This window comes from Ambystoma mexicanum, chromosome 14 (assembly GCF_040938575.1).
Source record: "Ambystoma mexicanum isolate Mex_15411 chromosome 14, UKY_AmexF1_1, whole genome shotgun sequence".
Taxonomy (NCBI): domain Eukaryota; kingdom Metazoa; phylum Chordata; class Amphibia; order Caudata; family Ambystomatidae; genus Ambystoma; species Ambystoma mexicanum.
In genome coordinates, this window is record NC_090940.1 from 324,423,171 (window position 1) to 324,437,556 (window position 14,386).

Here is a 14,386-nt window from a genome sequence, read left to right on the forward strand (position 1 = left end):
TGCATGCCACTTTCACAGTTGTCACATGGTTTGAATTGAGATGATCTGCCTAATGTTGCTAATTCGACCTGCTGAAGCTGTTTCGCCTGGTAAAGCAGTTCTCTAAAACACACTTTGATATGCCAAAAGGGAAATAATTCAGAGGCGAGGACCATAGAAGTAGGCAACATTATGCAGTGGAAGGCGAAGCGTATCTGTGGCTAAGATGTGCACTACAACATAGGAAAAATGTAGTTATGGCAATAAGGCACTGTTAAACATGGCAGTCGGTGAGTGACTGAACCTATTCAGTAAAGCAACTGGAGGGATACTTGAAGAGCTTGGCAAAAAGACATTCTTGATTTTCCCCCACAATCCCCCTAGGATACCTTCACTCCAGTCACATCAATTACATCCTTAGGGGAGCAGATATCACAATTTGGCAAATCATAACATTGTACCTCTTCTGTGGCATTCAAATATAGTATTTGAGTCATTTGAGAAGCTTTCTGACACGAGACATAGGCACAGTAATAGAGGAAATTTCATATTACCATTAGACTGTTTAACTCAGAAACCAAATCAATACAATGAATTCAACATGAGCAATTGAGGCTCCTAAATATTGCAACATTTTTGCGATATAGGACCAGACGATCCAGGCTGATTATGGGCTTACATGAAGGGCACTTACATTGTGGCATATGTGGGCGACAATATCAGTACTATTACTGGCGTACCTTAGTATGAACGTGCAGCATTCACTTTTTACTATTGCAAATATGCTGCCTTGGCATGCCAGAAGAGTGTGCACAGCCATACGGTTCTGGGGCACAATGGTCCTGATGGGCACTTCTTCATGAGATAGTAAGGTCAGGCATACGCTAGTAGCATTTGCAATATCCTCGATCAATCGAGGCAACTGTTTATGTTTATTTGGCTTACACTGTGCTGGAGCCCGCAGGCATCCGGGCGCCCTTGGAGCTTCTCTTTGGTCATGTGTGCACCGGAAAGGTGGGGGTGTGCCGAATGGCAGGCAGAACATAGCCCATCAAGTTGCTCCCCAGTTCATGGGCAGCCAAGGGTATGAATTATCCCCACAAATGAAACAAGTTCCACTGTATGTGACATATCCGGATTGGGTGAGAGAAATCAGGACATTTTCGATGGCTACACTTTTTTTCCAATGAATATACACCCTGGTTGGTTTAACATGTAAGGCCAGTAGCCTGCGAGGAAAGGTGAAGTGCTGCTGGTCTCCTCAATACCTGGTCTGGGGTCGGAAAATTTGGAGGACCAATAAAACCCATCTGGGAATGAGAACGACAGGGTCCAGAGCCTTGGGATCGGTTAACGGGACAAATCAGAGAAATTCATCCCTTTTCTCTTTTGTACTCAAAGGGGCCAAAGAAGTTGTAAATGTGATCAGGCCTTTTTGTTTATCTGACACCACTGCTGAAACCTCCTCAGACTCAATATAGTATAACCAAAAACAAGTCACTTCTCACTGCAGAGACTCCTATAAAACACAAAAGTGAAACACGAAAGTCCTAAATTGGAGGAGGAGATTCCCTGACGCTAGTCCAAATGGCACAGGAGGAGAAGAGCAGAGCAGACACTCCCCACTGGAGCACAGAACGAAGACAGTCTTGAGGCGGGACCCCAGAGAGGACATGGTGGGCCCGAGGACCATGAAACATCACTGAATCCAGGAATGGCATGGTCAAAAGCACTTCAGCTGCCATACCGAGAATCGTAGAAGGAGAGCCACAAGCAGCGACAAGACTCTGAGAAGGCCACCACAACAGGAGGCACTAACACGGCAGTCAGAGACGAATGTCACCAAGACCCGAGTCACTGACCCTCCCTGGCAGAAGCACCGCGAGAGAACAGGTACACAAACTGCACAGAAAGAAGCAACTGAGAAAGGGGGCAAGTAGACTCCCGAATCACAATGGCTAATATCAGTAGGTTAACTTTCATCAGTATTGTCGTATGCCTGACCTATGGATTGTCTGTTCATGTATTGACATCAGCAGAATGTGTCTTATTTACCCCGCAAGTGTGGATCCTTACTTGTGAAGCCAGGAACTGTGGTTTGTTATTTTATGTACCACACCCATTTGACTATTATAATACCATGTGTTTTAAGTAGGTCTGTTAGTATTTGTTGCTTGCCTCTGTATGTACTGTTCCTTACGATTATCAAATATCTTGTGTTTGAGAGAGAACTTCTTGTATTATTTGGGTCAAATGTAGCACTTGAATTTGCTTCTTGTTAGGCAACAGCCGAGCCACTGCTTATTTTTGTATGTGGTTCTCCACTATACAGGGACCCTTCGGCACTGCGTGCCTTTTTTTTGTTGCTTTATAGATTTATGATATTGCCCACCCCAACCCGGACATTTGTCCTTTCCACGTCAGCTGACTGAAATCCTAGTCATCCCTTTTCATGCGCTTTATTATGGGAATTTGTTTTGTTACTTTGCTTCACCCGTAACAATGGGGTCATGTCACCAGTACCTTTAGTGCCCCGACTGGGCCTGTTCTTGGATGTGTCAAATGTATTATACTCATTAGGATCTTTCAATTAATTGGTTTGTGGCCCTGGCTTTTACATAACTTTAGCAATTGACCATTAGACTTACACGGTTTACTTTGTGTACAGGTTGCTACCCGTGGTTTAAGTAGCTCCACGTTGTGTAATTATCGGCTTCTGGCTTAGCGTGCTGGTTGTACTTACAATACCAGGACATGCCGGCAGACACTGAGAGGTCACCAAGAAACACCTACATGCAGTTCCATACCAGTAAGTGCGGGATGGATATGTCATTGCATGTCATATTTCTTAATCAAGCTGTTCTTTATATGTAATGTGTGCAACACTACTGCTCGACCAGAATTCATGCTGTATGTAGGTCCTTGCATATTGTTGTGCTGCTCCATGCAAAAAAAATGGAGTCCCCTGACTCACTAAATCTTAGTTCTAATAGCAAGTCTCTTATCGTAGCTTATACCGCAATGCTGGGTTCCTACTGATCTTAGTGACATGCATGTGTTTTTTCATTCCTGGTTAGTCTGGGTTTCACTTTAACAACCGGGTAACACCCCTGGGTTGGTTTCAATTTAAACATAGGTTACTAATGGTCCCATCTTCTCATTTGCAGTGTTCTACTCTTATCCACCGTACATATTATGATTCGTTAAATCCACTCCATGTATGCTACCGGTACCTTACCAAGCGGGAGACTGCTTATTTGATAAACGTCTTTAAAGCTGATTTATGTCCGTCTGTCATATGTTATTTTCCGCAATTGAATACCCCCCCCACCGGCATATTTGAATGTATTCAGGTAGGCTTCCTTTACTCTTCTCTGGGGCTGCTAGTGGGAGCCTTATATAATTTTGCACATGGTGAAGTGGTCCATCATAAATTTGATTTTTATTTCTTTGAGCACATTAACTTTCATTGTATATAAAGGGATTGGCCAATTAGCATGATCGAAATAGGTACAGATGTCACTTTGGGTGTATGGGCGCTTGTCTGGATGCATGATTAAGCATGCTCACCCCAATACATGGCTCGGCTGTCACCTGACATATGGTTCATTTGCAGTGTAGTTGAATTGATTTGTTCAGTAACCTGTATCTATTGGTTTATGTTTTGTCCCTTCTTTTCTCCCTCCCTAACCATGTCTCTTTCTCTTGTGTTTATGAATTTCTGCTGGGACTTTTTGATTTATAATGCCTTTTCTGTGTACCTTGGTCTTGTTTCTAACTTTGTGGATCAATGGTGCCTCACCATTGACACCTTTTCTCCCAAAAATTACTTTTTTTACATCTATTGTTCCTTGTACGCCCTATTATTGTCATGCTAATTTGTGTTTACGTTTGTCAATTCATGCAATTGTTGTGAATATATATGTATTTGGATTTGATTTTCTGATATCTTAATTCCTATACAGCCTGGACATAGACCGTGAGGTCTAAACATGTGTCAGCATGTTTCATTGATTAAATTGTGCTTTTGACTCCCTTGGCCTTGCGCAGTGGATTTGTGTACTTGTTAAAATTGTTTGGTTCTCTAAAACACGTTTGGCAAAGGGGCTGGACTCCTTTCCAAACAATATGGGACATGTTCAAAGACTGGCAGGGAAAAATCGGTGAAGCTCAGAAGCTCACCTTACAATATTTCATTATGGGCTTGGAGGACATTGAAGGCTATTGTAGAGCTTGTGATTCGATTTAGTGGTCAGGTTTCATGAAACTGATAAGCTAGAACTGCAATTAGATTAGTGTCACCAAGATACGCGGATACAAATGCTATTCTAATACAGGAAACGGAAGTGGAGAGAAAGAAGTTGACTGGGTGGTACCAATTCCAGTGGGCAGTATTGCATGACATACACATACACATATAGCAGAAAAGAAAAGGCGCCACATCGAGCAACTGTGTAAAGTCTACAGCAATTCTGTAAAGAAGGCTTCTTAATTAAAAGGTGTAAAATAACGTGTGCACTACCTATGGTGAAGATATAAAGCCATTACATGTCAATGCTTTGATCTTGTGAAGCTATAAGTATTCAGACGCACAGAACCACCGCTAATCAAATAGCATTGATATTTGACATGTTCGGAGATTAATTGCATGCATTTGAATAAATCCAGGGCACAATTACAGTCTGAAATAACTTTTTTTTAATTAAACATTACAAAAAATATAAATGAGGATATCCTTAAATAACAATCAGAAAATCTTGTTAATCTTTACTTTTCTGAAGGGATTGTTTTTCCAGGGATTGCACTTTAATCCACTACACCGTGCAGGGCTTCTTCAGTCCAATTTCGCAATCCCAAGAAAAGAGTGAAGTCTACTGCTAGCTACAGTCTCTGGATGTATCTCCCATGCTGGGTGCAGAGAAATGCCATGCAGCGTGATCATGAGGGGCACCAAATATTCCCATGAGTATCTGGGGCATTCACATAAGGGATATTCCAAATCCAAGGCCGATCTACGGAATCAAGGAACAACAAAAAAACACAGCACCTTCATGAGTCGGGCACATTTATGAAGAACTTTACAAGTGCATCAAGCAACATATATTACGGGTAGTGATAAAAGAGAATATTATACAGCACACCAAAAATATGCTCCCCTCTTGCTGTATAAACAAAAGGTTTCATCACAGAACTTGTTTACACTAAATTAATTTAATATATATATCCGAGTAAAACAATCAAATCCAATATCAGCGGTACTCATTTTTGCATTGATGATTGTAAAATAACTTTGACATCAATAAATGATACCTTTTTGGGGGATGGGAATATGCTTCTATTGTTTGGATGATGTTTTGGGCGACTGGAAAGGGATGAGGGTTTTCATAGAAGTTGTATTGCATGAGAGTAGGACTCGTGTATCCGTTTTGTAGTAAAAGATGATTAGAGTAAAAGAAAGAAGCCATCAGGGAAAATACGTTTCTTCTTTACTCTTAAGTAGATGTGTCAGTTACATCAGGGCTAGAGGTAACTAACTCCCAACAGCAACATCTTCAATTTGGCAGCTCTGCCCCCAACGGTTGCTGGTGGAGCACTCCCATTGCAAACCTTCTACGCATACACCACTCAGTCAAAATCCAGATATGTTCAGTAACAAAAGACATTACAGGCTTCCTTTCCTCAGTCCCTTTTTCCTTCCCAGACCCAAATAAATCAATTTGCACCTGCGAAAATCATATCAGCCATTTGGGACTGCCAGAATGTGGGATAAACCTATATTTAGAAACTCAGGTTCCCTCCCAAGTCTGCTGCCTTCCTCCATGAGCCAACTACTCTCTGTCTCGTCTTGGTCCTCGGCTTCCTTCCCCCACCCCAGGACTCCCCCTTACAGCACCTGCACCGCTTAACTATTCTTGAGGCATCAATCCATGCCTAGCCGACGGCTTCCTCCTTGTCCGGCTCCACTTATCTTTTCATGAAAGTACAAGAGAGGCTTCGATTCCATTGCCTCATCGCCCAATCTTCCTCATGCCAGTGCTAAACAAGTGAGAGGTGCCAGTCCCAAAACAGACCTCTGCTAGCAAGCAGCTTATTTAAATCTCACCATCTATACGGCTCTGCTCCACTTTGGGGCAGGTTATATATGGATGGTCCTCTCCCTCTACTTCCTGTTTTTCTGTCTGTATCAACAGAACGTTTTGCTGGTAAGTATGGCCCTCCTCTCCGAGAAGGGGTTCTGCAGAGCTAACCCTGTAGGGGTGGGTGTGTAAGGCAGCCTGAGAAGCAGACGCACCATGAACAATGGCAATCGACACCCTTTAGAGCGGGTTCTGGTACACAGAGGTTGCCCCTCCTACAGGGTATCAGAACACATTGACCTACGGTAAGCAGATGTGTGGGGAGTCCTCTGGTGGTGTCCCAGGACCAGTAGAAGGATTGGCTGTAAGTGAGGCAGCTTGGATCCTACTCAAGTAGACGCTAAGTTTAAACTTGGAGGCTTTTTCCCTCTTGCCCTGATGTGAAGAGGGCTGGGCCGACGGCACCTTCATGGCTGATTTGTCCACCCACCCCACATGCATCGAGACATGCTTCAGCGTTCGTGTTCCAGCAGAACTCTGGGGATGCTGGAAAGCTTGGTCAGGGATGGGCGTGCAGCTTTCCTGTTACCGCCTTCCAGAAAATGTGGCACCAAAAGGGAGGTCATTAGCCCCAGTGCACAAGACGTCTGTGGATCAGAGCCCAATAGCTCAAAGGGTAAAGCATGGATCTACCATTGGAAAGGTGCTGGGTCCTAGCCACCTATCAGGCACAAATGGTCTATGCATAAATATGTGCTGGCAGTGCAAGGGGAGAGGGATCAAGCCCCTTGATGGGAATAAAGTTTGCACACTCAGGGAGGGCTCCCCTTCTAGCACCTGTGACTCGTTCTGTTCTCTGGGGTAGTAGGCTAGTGCTTCCACGCCTGTGATTTGGGCTGACTTCTTATTCGCAGTCTTCTGACTCCACCACTATGAACCTGCTGCCGGTTAGTGCCTCAGGTGGGTTGTGATAAAGGATAGATGTTTTACTCCTCTAGTGTATTTTAGTCTCCTAGAGTGAAAATTACAATAGGTTGCAATGCTTTAGGAGTACATATTGGGAATAACACCATTTATCTTCAGTTTAGACCACCTTTTTGTTTACACAGTCATGCTATTAAGAGGTAATACCAGGCACCTGTAAAAAGTTGCATGATGCATTTTATGAAGGTGGTTTGTGTGAAGAATCCCAGGGTATTGTCACTGCTCCCATGGGGGAAGCACCTTCCCATGAGGCCAGGGAGGCGAGGCCGCTACCCGATAGTCCCCCTGGTGGTGGTACTCAGCGCAAGGATCTCATGGGGGAGGGAAACCCCCCCCATGGGACCAGTGATGACTATTATGGGAGAACGCAGTATTTGCATCCTCCACGCCTACCTCCCTCATCCTCTTACCCTACAACCTACACCCACCTGTGCAATTCGCAATACTTCTATATTGTTCTGCAGAGTAGAGGATCCCATCCTCGTAAGACATACTGAGACGAGGAAAAGTAGGGACTACCCATATGGAGTGCATGAAGAAAGTGAGAACAAAGAAGAACCCATCTAACCCAGTGGAGAGTAATTATAACATAAATGGGACAAAAAAGGTATGTGGAGGTATAAGGAGCACCCGCTGAACCAAGGTACGCGTTCCATACAATGAGGACACTTACAAAAAGGGAAGGAAGACTGCAAAAGTTGACTGATCCTCCCTGGAGGAGCCGCGAGAGCCAGCACAGCCCAGGAGGTAAGAAAGCAGGTCGGGACACTGATAAGGAAGCAGGAAGCACCGAGGCCAGTCTGGAGTGGGAGAACCACTCGACAATCCCACCAAGAGAAGCTACAGGCGTTCGTCACAACGGGATGGCGCGAGAATGCAAAACTGTGGTACTTGAAGGAAGCTTGCTGGGTTTTCTCTGTCAATTGCGAAGTGCTTCTGCACGGCGGTTACATTTTAAGAGCTGCAGTCCTTTATAGAGATCTCCAAATGTTCTGTTTTTCAGGCTCCCTTTCAAGCGCATGATGGCTTGGAGACAGTACAAAAGATCCAATGTGTGCCTTAGAGGTGTTGGTTCCTTGGCTGCCTGTGGATATGCAATCTCTTAGGACTCAAAGGAACTTATTGCTTGGTCTATGAAGTATCAATTTCAGGTGCTTCGGTACACGCTTATCGCCCGTTGTTGCGAAAACGGAATGGATAACGTTACAAGTTACATGCCTTCATTCAGTGCTCTATGTCTGAGTTATTTGATATATGATTCGTTGTATTATGCCTTGGGTATATTAGGTCTGGTCTGCCTGCTGCAGATGGGCTGTCTCTGAGACATGTGAGACACGTGGGTTAGTAGCTTTTACTGATCGCTGTGGTACATTGTTCGCCATTCACGTGTTGCCTCGGTACAGTGTACCTTGTGTTTTTAACATTGATTTGTGTAATTTACTGATAATGGGGTCATAAATATGTAGTGGTGTCTGTCTTCGTGAATGACTCCCTGGTCTATCCAGGTCTAAGTTTTTCTCTTGACCGGAATACTGGTGATGGCGCAGAGGTTCACCTGTTGAGGGTCGCTCACGGCAAGAGACACTGATGCACTGGAGAATACTGCAGGTTCAAGTGTGTGGGATGCATTGCCACTAAGTTCCTTTTAATGTTAATGTTGTGACTATTTCGTAAGGGGTACGTACAGGTGTTGTAATACTTGTTGCCTAACTGCATACCTCAATAATGCTTATGAGAGTGGCCCTGCAGGATATTGTTCCATTGTGGGTCATGCTGTTTCGTATTTTAGTGGTGAAGTCTCAGTGGTTTGGTTATCATAGCTGTCCTTGTAAGATTTCCAATGGGCTCCCAGAACATTTTAGGGCTCAACGTCTCTTCCCTGGTTTCCACCAGGAATAATTTGTAATGGTTATATAATTCTTCTTTTATACCAGCGAGTGGTTTTTAAGCACAGGATCAGGATTCGAACCTGTGTTGCGCTGCGTTTTCTTGCTTCCAAGACAAACATGTTGCGCCTGATCTATCCTCCTTCCCCTATCACTCTCTCTTTGCCTAGTGGAAATGGGCTATGGTTCCTGCATGTTTCACTACCTTTGGAGGAAGGGTTTTCATTGTCAGACGTTGGACCAGCCACCTTACTCGGTCATGCTGGAATTGTGTACAATGGATTTGCAATACCATAGGATGCATTCCAGTCTACACCACCATCCTTTTTATAAGGTTTGGCATTATGGTATTTCTCTTACATGTTGGTTTTGTATGCTTATATAAAACCTACATATTTCATCCGCTTCTGGTGTGAAAGAGAAGTTTCTATTAAATGAATACCCGGCGAGGGGGGTGTGGTGGCCACCCAGCCAATGAGGAGGCTCGGAACAGGATCGTTACCAGACGGTAATCCCGCCCCCCTGAGCCTCCCTCATGGCAGGAGGCCTTCATCTCACCCGCCGGGCAAATGAGATAAGTGGCATTCCCCCACTCCCTCAACCCCCTCTACCTCATATTTCCCTCCCTATCCCTCCCGCCCCACTTATCTTCTAATTTTTGGTCCTTTTCAGGAGCAGATGCGCCGGAAACACTTCTGTCCCTAGCGTGTCCACTCCCGAACTGCAACATGCCACCATGGAAAGAGAGAAGGGACTACACATAGTTCCTTCTCCCTTTCCATGGCAGCCATCTTCTTTGTTTACTATCGGCCCCATGGAAAGGGAGAACTGACTTCGTTACCCAAACCGTGGTGGCAATTTTCTTTTTTGGGGTTTATTGCTTAATTGAAACATGAAGTGAATCAGGACACTTTTTTTAGTTGTGTCTCTAAGGTCCTTTAGTTCAAAGTCTTGAAGTTTGCTATTTCCTAACTTCCATAAGACTGGGATGAGGAAGATTGGAAGATGAGGTATTGGCCTGATTACTTACTGGTAACGTTTGTTACTCCGAGTCTGTATCTTGGTCGTCACAGTTCTCTTCTCACCCTCCCTAAGACTTTCAACTCCAGTTGGCTTGCGAGGTACAGGGGGGAGGACCATCCTTATATAATCCGACCCAAAGGGTGGCAGAGCTATACAAATCAAGGGATTTAAAGAAGCTGCTAGAGGTGCAGACTCAGAGTAATGAAGATTACTGGGAAGTAATCAGGCCATTTTTCTGATGGCTTTATCTCAGCAACCGTATGCTTGCCTTGGTCCCTTGTTTTAAATAAAATGTAAACTCTATTTGTGCCTCAGAGTTATATCCAGGGTGCTGATAGCAATAGTGCAATCTTCCAGGGGCTTTACTGGCCAGTAATGACGCCGGGCCAGAGGAAGATCCTCGTTTGGTCAGGCATGTTATTGGATCCCAAAAAGTTACTTGCTGGTGTAGCCAATGGAAGAGGGGGTGCTTAAATGTTGAAGGAGTGGGGATGCTTTTTTGGAAGGCGGATGAGAAGAGATGTTAAAACTGAAAGCTGTTCTGTTCTAACACTAGGAACGTGGTTATTACATTGCTAGTAGAAAAGCCAAAAATCTATGTTGCGCAAAATTCATTGTTTGTGAAAGCTTTTTTTAAAAAAAAAGCATCAAAGGGCCATCAGCATATGAACAGGTGTACCTCTAAAAGTCACAGCTCCTGCGTTTTACATGGTGTAGGTTGGCCATATCCACTGGCATGGACAAACGTGGATCCCGGAAGCAGATATACTGTCATCAGTTTTTTTAAATCATCAAGTGTCACTTTCAGTGTTGAACTAAGTGAATGGCACTTCTGGAATTTGGCCGGATTTCCCCGGATTTGAAAACTGGGAATAATTGTGTCCTATTTCTGTTGACGCAAAAAAAGGGTCACACACAGTGACAGTGATTAGCTGTCCGACAAATTTCTGAGCTCAGGAGAGCTCTGCTGGGGATTTGGCTATGTTTTTCATTTTTAAGCACATTAGAGTACAGTTAACCTTCGCTGTGGACACAGAGATAAGTGGGTAATTGGGAGGTGAGGAGAACCAGAATGAGTCTGACTAATTACTGACATGTCTCAAGGGTGTCCATTCAAATTAAAAGAAAATGTCTATCTAGTCTTATCGCTATGAGGGAAGTTCCCTGCCTAACAAACTAAAACAAATGGTGCTCGTCAATTGTCCCAAAACAAAACAGCCCTTAGTCCAAATCCTATCCAGCTAACCGTCCCTGCCACATAAGAAAACCTAGCGAAAAAAGAAGGACGCTGGAGCAACGGCCTCTGTGGTTGGCTTCTGCCTAGACCAACACTTGGATCTCTTCTCCAAGAAGCAGGTTTCAAAAGTTTGTTAAAGTTCATCAATTCCTTGCACTACAGTCCTTAGCGCCTCTGCAGGTTCTGTACGCCACGGTCACCAACTTTATATAGCTGCCATATGGTTTCCTTTTCCTCGGCAAAGACAAGGTTTTCTTTACACAACTCCATTTCTTACTTGGTGCTTGAACGGGTCCTTGTCTGGTTTTCAAACAATTGAACTGTCCAGGTTCTCTCTCTTCGCCGTACTGTTCACTAGGTTTCTTGTTTTCAGGACTCCCCAAATTCCCAGGCCCTCTATCATGCATGTTTTAACAGGCCCTCTGTACAGTGCCTGCCCGTTTGGGTTTTCCAGGTTGCTGTAACCCTTTGGGCATCTCCAGATTTGAGCGTCAATGTATTTTGGTTTACCAGGTCTCCCCAAAACCCTCTAGTACTGTAATAGACTTGCGTTGTCTCTATTCAGGTGTATCTGGTTCCCGTAACTTTTGTTGCTTTCCCAGCCTCGAATCACACTGTTCCCCCCTGCTCCACAGCATTACCTTGAGGGGAGCGTTTGCTTCCCGTCTGCTGCTCAGCAATTAATGCAGCACTCGTGCATAGCTCAGGGATTAGATCTCTCCGCTGCACTCTGGTCTCGACATCTGGTCTCAGTTACGGGGGGAAGCAAGCCCACCACGGCTTCCATGTGACTGTGCCACCAGGTCAGATGGTTCATTTTCCGTCTCGGTTTCTTTCCTGACCATGGCTTCTTGGTTGGTTAGGATGCCAGCCATCCAGTTCCAGCGAGAAATGTGCTTGCTCTCCATGCCACAGCTGGCTCCCCAGTCTAGTGTGACACTACCCCGCCATGGCGTCTTCTCGTCAGAGGCTCCCCTCTGGGTATAATTCTCTCCTCCCCATTGAAAGTTCCTTGTGGTTTTATGTACATCAGGACAAACAAAAGGGCTGTGGCATTCTTCTTTGACTGTGGCATTCAGGCAAGATCCGGCATTACCTGAACCAAAGAGATTGGAGAAATGTCAGTAGTTGGTGAATCCAAATCAGGGTTAACAACAGTCTTTCCGATTCCCATGTAGGCGGAAAATGTACTCTGGACCGGGACTTCCTTATCAGAATGGAAGTCCTTGTCCCAGAGAGGGGAGTCACTCCCAGTGAGGTCCCACTTGCCCAGACCCCTAGAGAGGGCCTTGCTGAGGGGGCTCCCCTCTCTAGCCTCAAAGCGGTGCCTCCCCTCTGGAGATAAGGCACAAATTGTCCAGATTTGCCAGAGAGGGCTATGGCCCCTTAAGAGGTGCAGAAGGTTGGTTATTTGAAATGAGGGGGGGAATATGGATGCATGCTGTGTTCAAATATGGGCATAAAGTAGGTAATTTCCTTTTGCTGTGTATCTTTCATCATTGATAATACATTTAAAAAATCATCCACATTGCGAAAGCAGAAAGTAATGTGATGAATCCTGAGATGTCATCACTTCTCCCAATGGGGGAACCCCTTCCGATGAGGCTAGGGAGATGAGGTCAATGGCGATGGTCCCCCCAAGGGGTGGTACTCAGCGGGAGGACCTCATGGGAAGAGACCTCACCTCTGGGTACAAGGGAGAACATCTCAGGAGAACGCGGTATGACATCCCTCATCAAAAAAAACTACACACCTCCATATCCCTACATCCTAACCCTTTTACCAATACCCCCATATACCTTTGTAAATCTGTGAGTCTCAGAGATACTGACATGAGGAAGATTAGGGATGAACAAAAGGGAGCATATCAGATAAGTACTGGGATGAGGAGGAGGAGGTGCAGAGCCATAGAGAATGTTCCATGTAACTTGACTGAGCATTCTAGATCCATCGCAAGATCAGATAAGAAGTGACAAAGGATTTATAGGGTTGCTCAGCCATCTCAGGAGGAATTGAGTACCCAGAAGGTGCTCAGTCTGGGAAGTTCAAGTCCAATTGTATTTTTCCGGGAAGTTCAAGTGACTGCAGTCCGGGATGCTGAAGAGGAGCAGACAGCATCCCCAGCAGGACAGACGCTCAAGGACCCTTGGTGAAGCAGTAACCCGACTTCGCTGGGGAGGTGCACCAAGCGGTCTGTAACGGGTATGTGTACTGCAGAAGGCCAGAAGATGTGGAGCCGCTGCAGTGCTCGAGAAGCCAGCGGCAGCCCGGAGATACCGGAACCGAGCAAAGGCAAACCCTGAGGCAGACCGGAGCCCACAAGAGAAGTCCCGGAAGGATGGGAGTGAACGGGCTGTCCGGTGGGGGTACTAGAGGGTCTTCGTTACCACACAATCATATAGAAAGGAGAGATCTAGGAGATACAAACCCTGAGCTAGAGAGAAGTGGGGAAAGCCATAAACTGAAGTCGCTTCCCAACAGGGTCGTAGGTCAGGTGCCCAACCTTAAAGGCACATATCAAGAAGAGAACACAAGTCATCGCCCTCATGGCAGTACTTGGCATGAGAGTGAACCAAGACTGCAGGAGCAAAGAAGCATAGAAGTACGGGTCTGGGGCACGCACCCAAAACAGAAGGAAACTACAAGACATCTTCCTTGTGGCAGTACTTGGCAGGGTAGTGCACCAAGTGAGCCACAGGGGAGGAACCTGGGTCAAGTAACCTATCAATATATGAACTCTATTGTTGAGAAGCCTGAAAGCAAAAGAAAAGCAAGGGGAAGGGAATAATTCCCCCTAGTGGTGTTGAACTGTGTTATAAAAGTGAAAGAAAGGCCGGGGAAGGTAGACATTCCCCCTGGTGTTGAACTGTGCAACCAAGAGAAAAGCGGCCATAGGAAGGGAGTCATTCCCCCTTGTTGTATTGAAATGTGAATCCCAGATACAAGGGAAGGGAGTCATTCTCCTGGCAACCAGAGGAAGGGAGTAATTATATTACATATGCCTTGAGAAAGACCTTTTTAGGTGGAAACACGTGTTGGCAGATAACAGGATGTGTTAGTGGTTGTAACAAACACAAGAACTGGAACTGACGTTTTTGACTGTTCTACAATAATAAATAGTACAGAACTTGCTCTTTGCGATAAGTTTATGGACCACAGAAGTATTTCCAAAAACACTTATTAAATTTGAAGAAGTGTAA

The 14,386-nt window shown here is 45.1% G+C and overlaps 1 protein-coding gene across 2 annotated transcripts in view; it reads right to left on the reverse strand.

The window, feature by feature from the left end:
• Positions 1 to 4,654: 4,654 nt before the first annotated feature.
• The window catches only part of TDP1 (tyrosyl-DNA phosphodiesterase 1), a 1,670,976-nt gene continuing 1,661,244 nt past the window's right edge, over positions 4,655 to 14,386 (reverse strand). For both annotated transcript variants that reach the window (XM_069637461.1, XM_069637460.1), the window contains one exon: positions 4,655 to 4,991. In XM_069637461.1, coding sequence (XP_069493562.1) covers positions 4,918 to 4,991 — 74 coding nt within the window. In that variant the 3' untranslated portion in view covers positions 4,655 to 4,917. The remainder of the gene's footprint in view (positions 4,992 to 14,386) is intronic.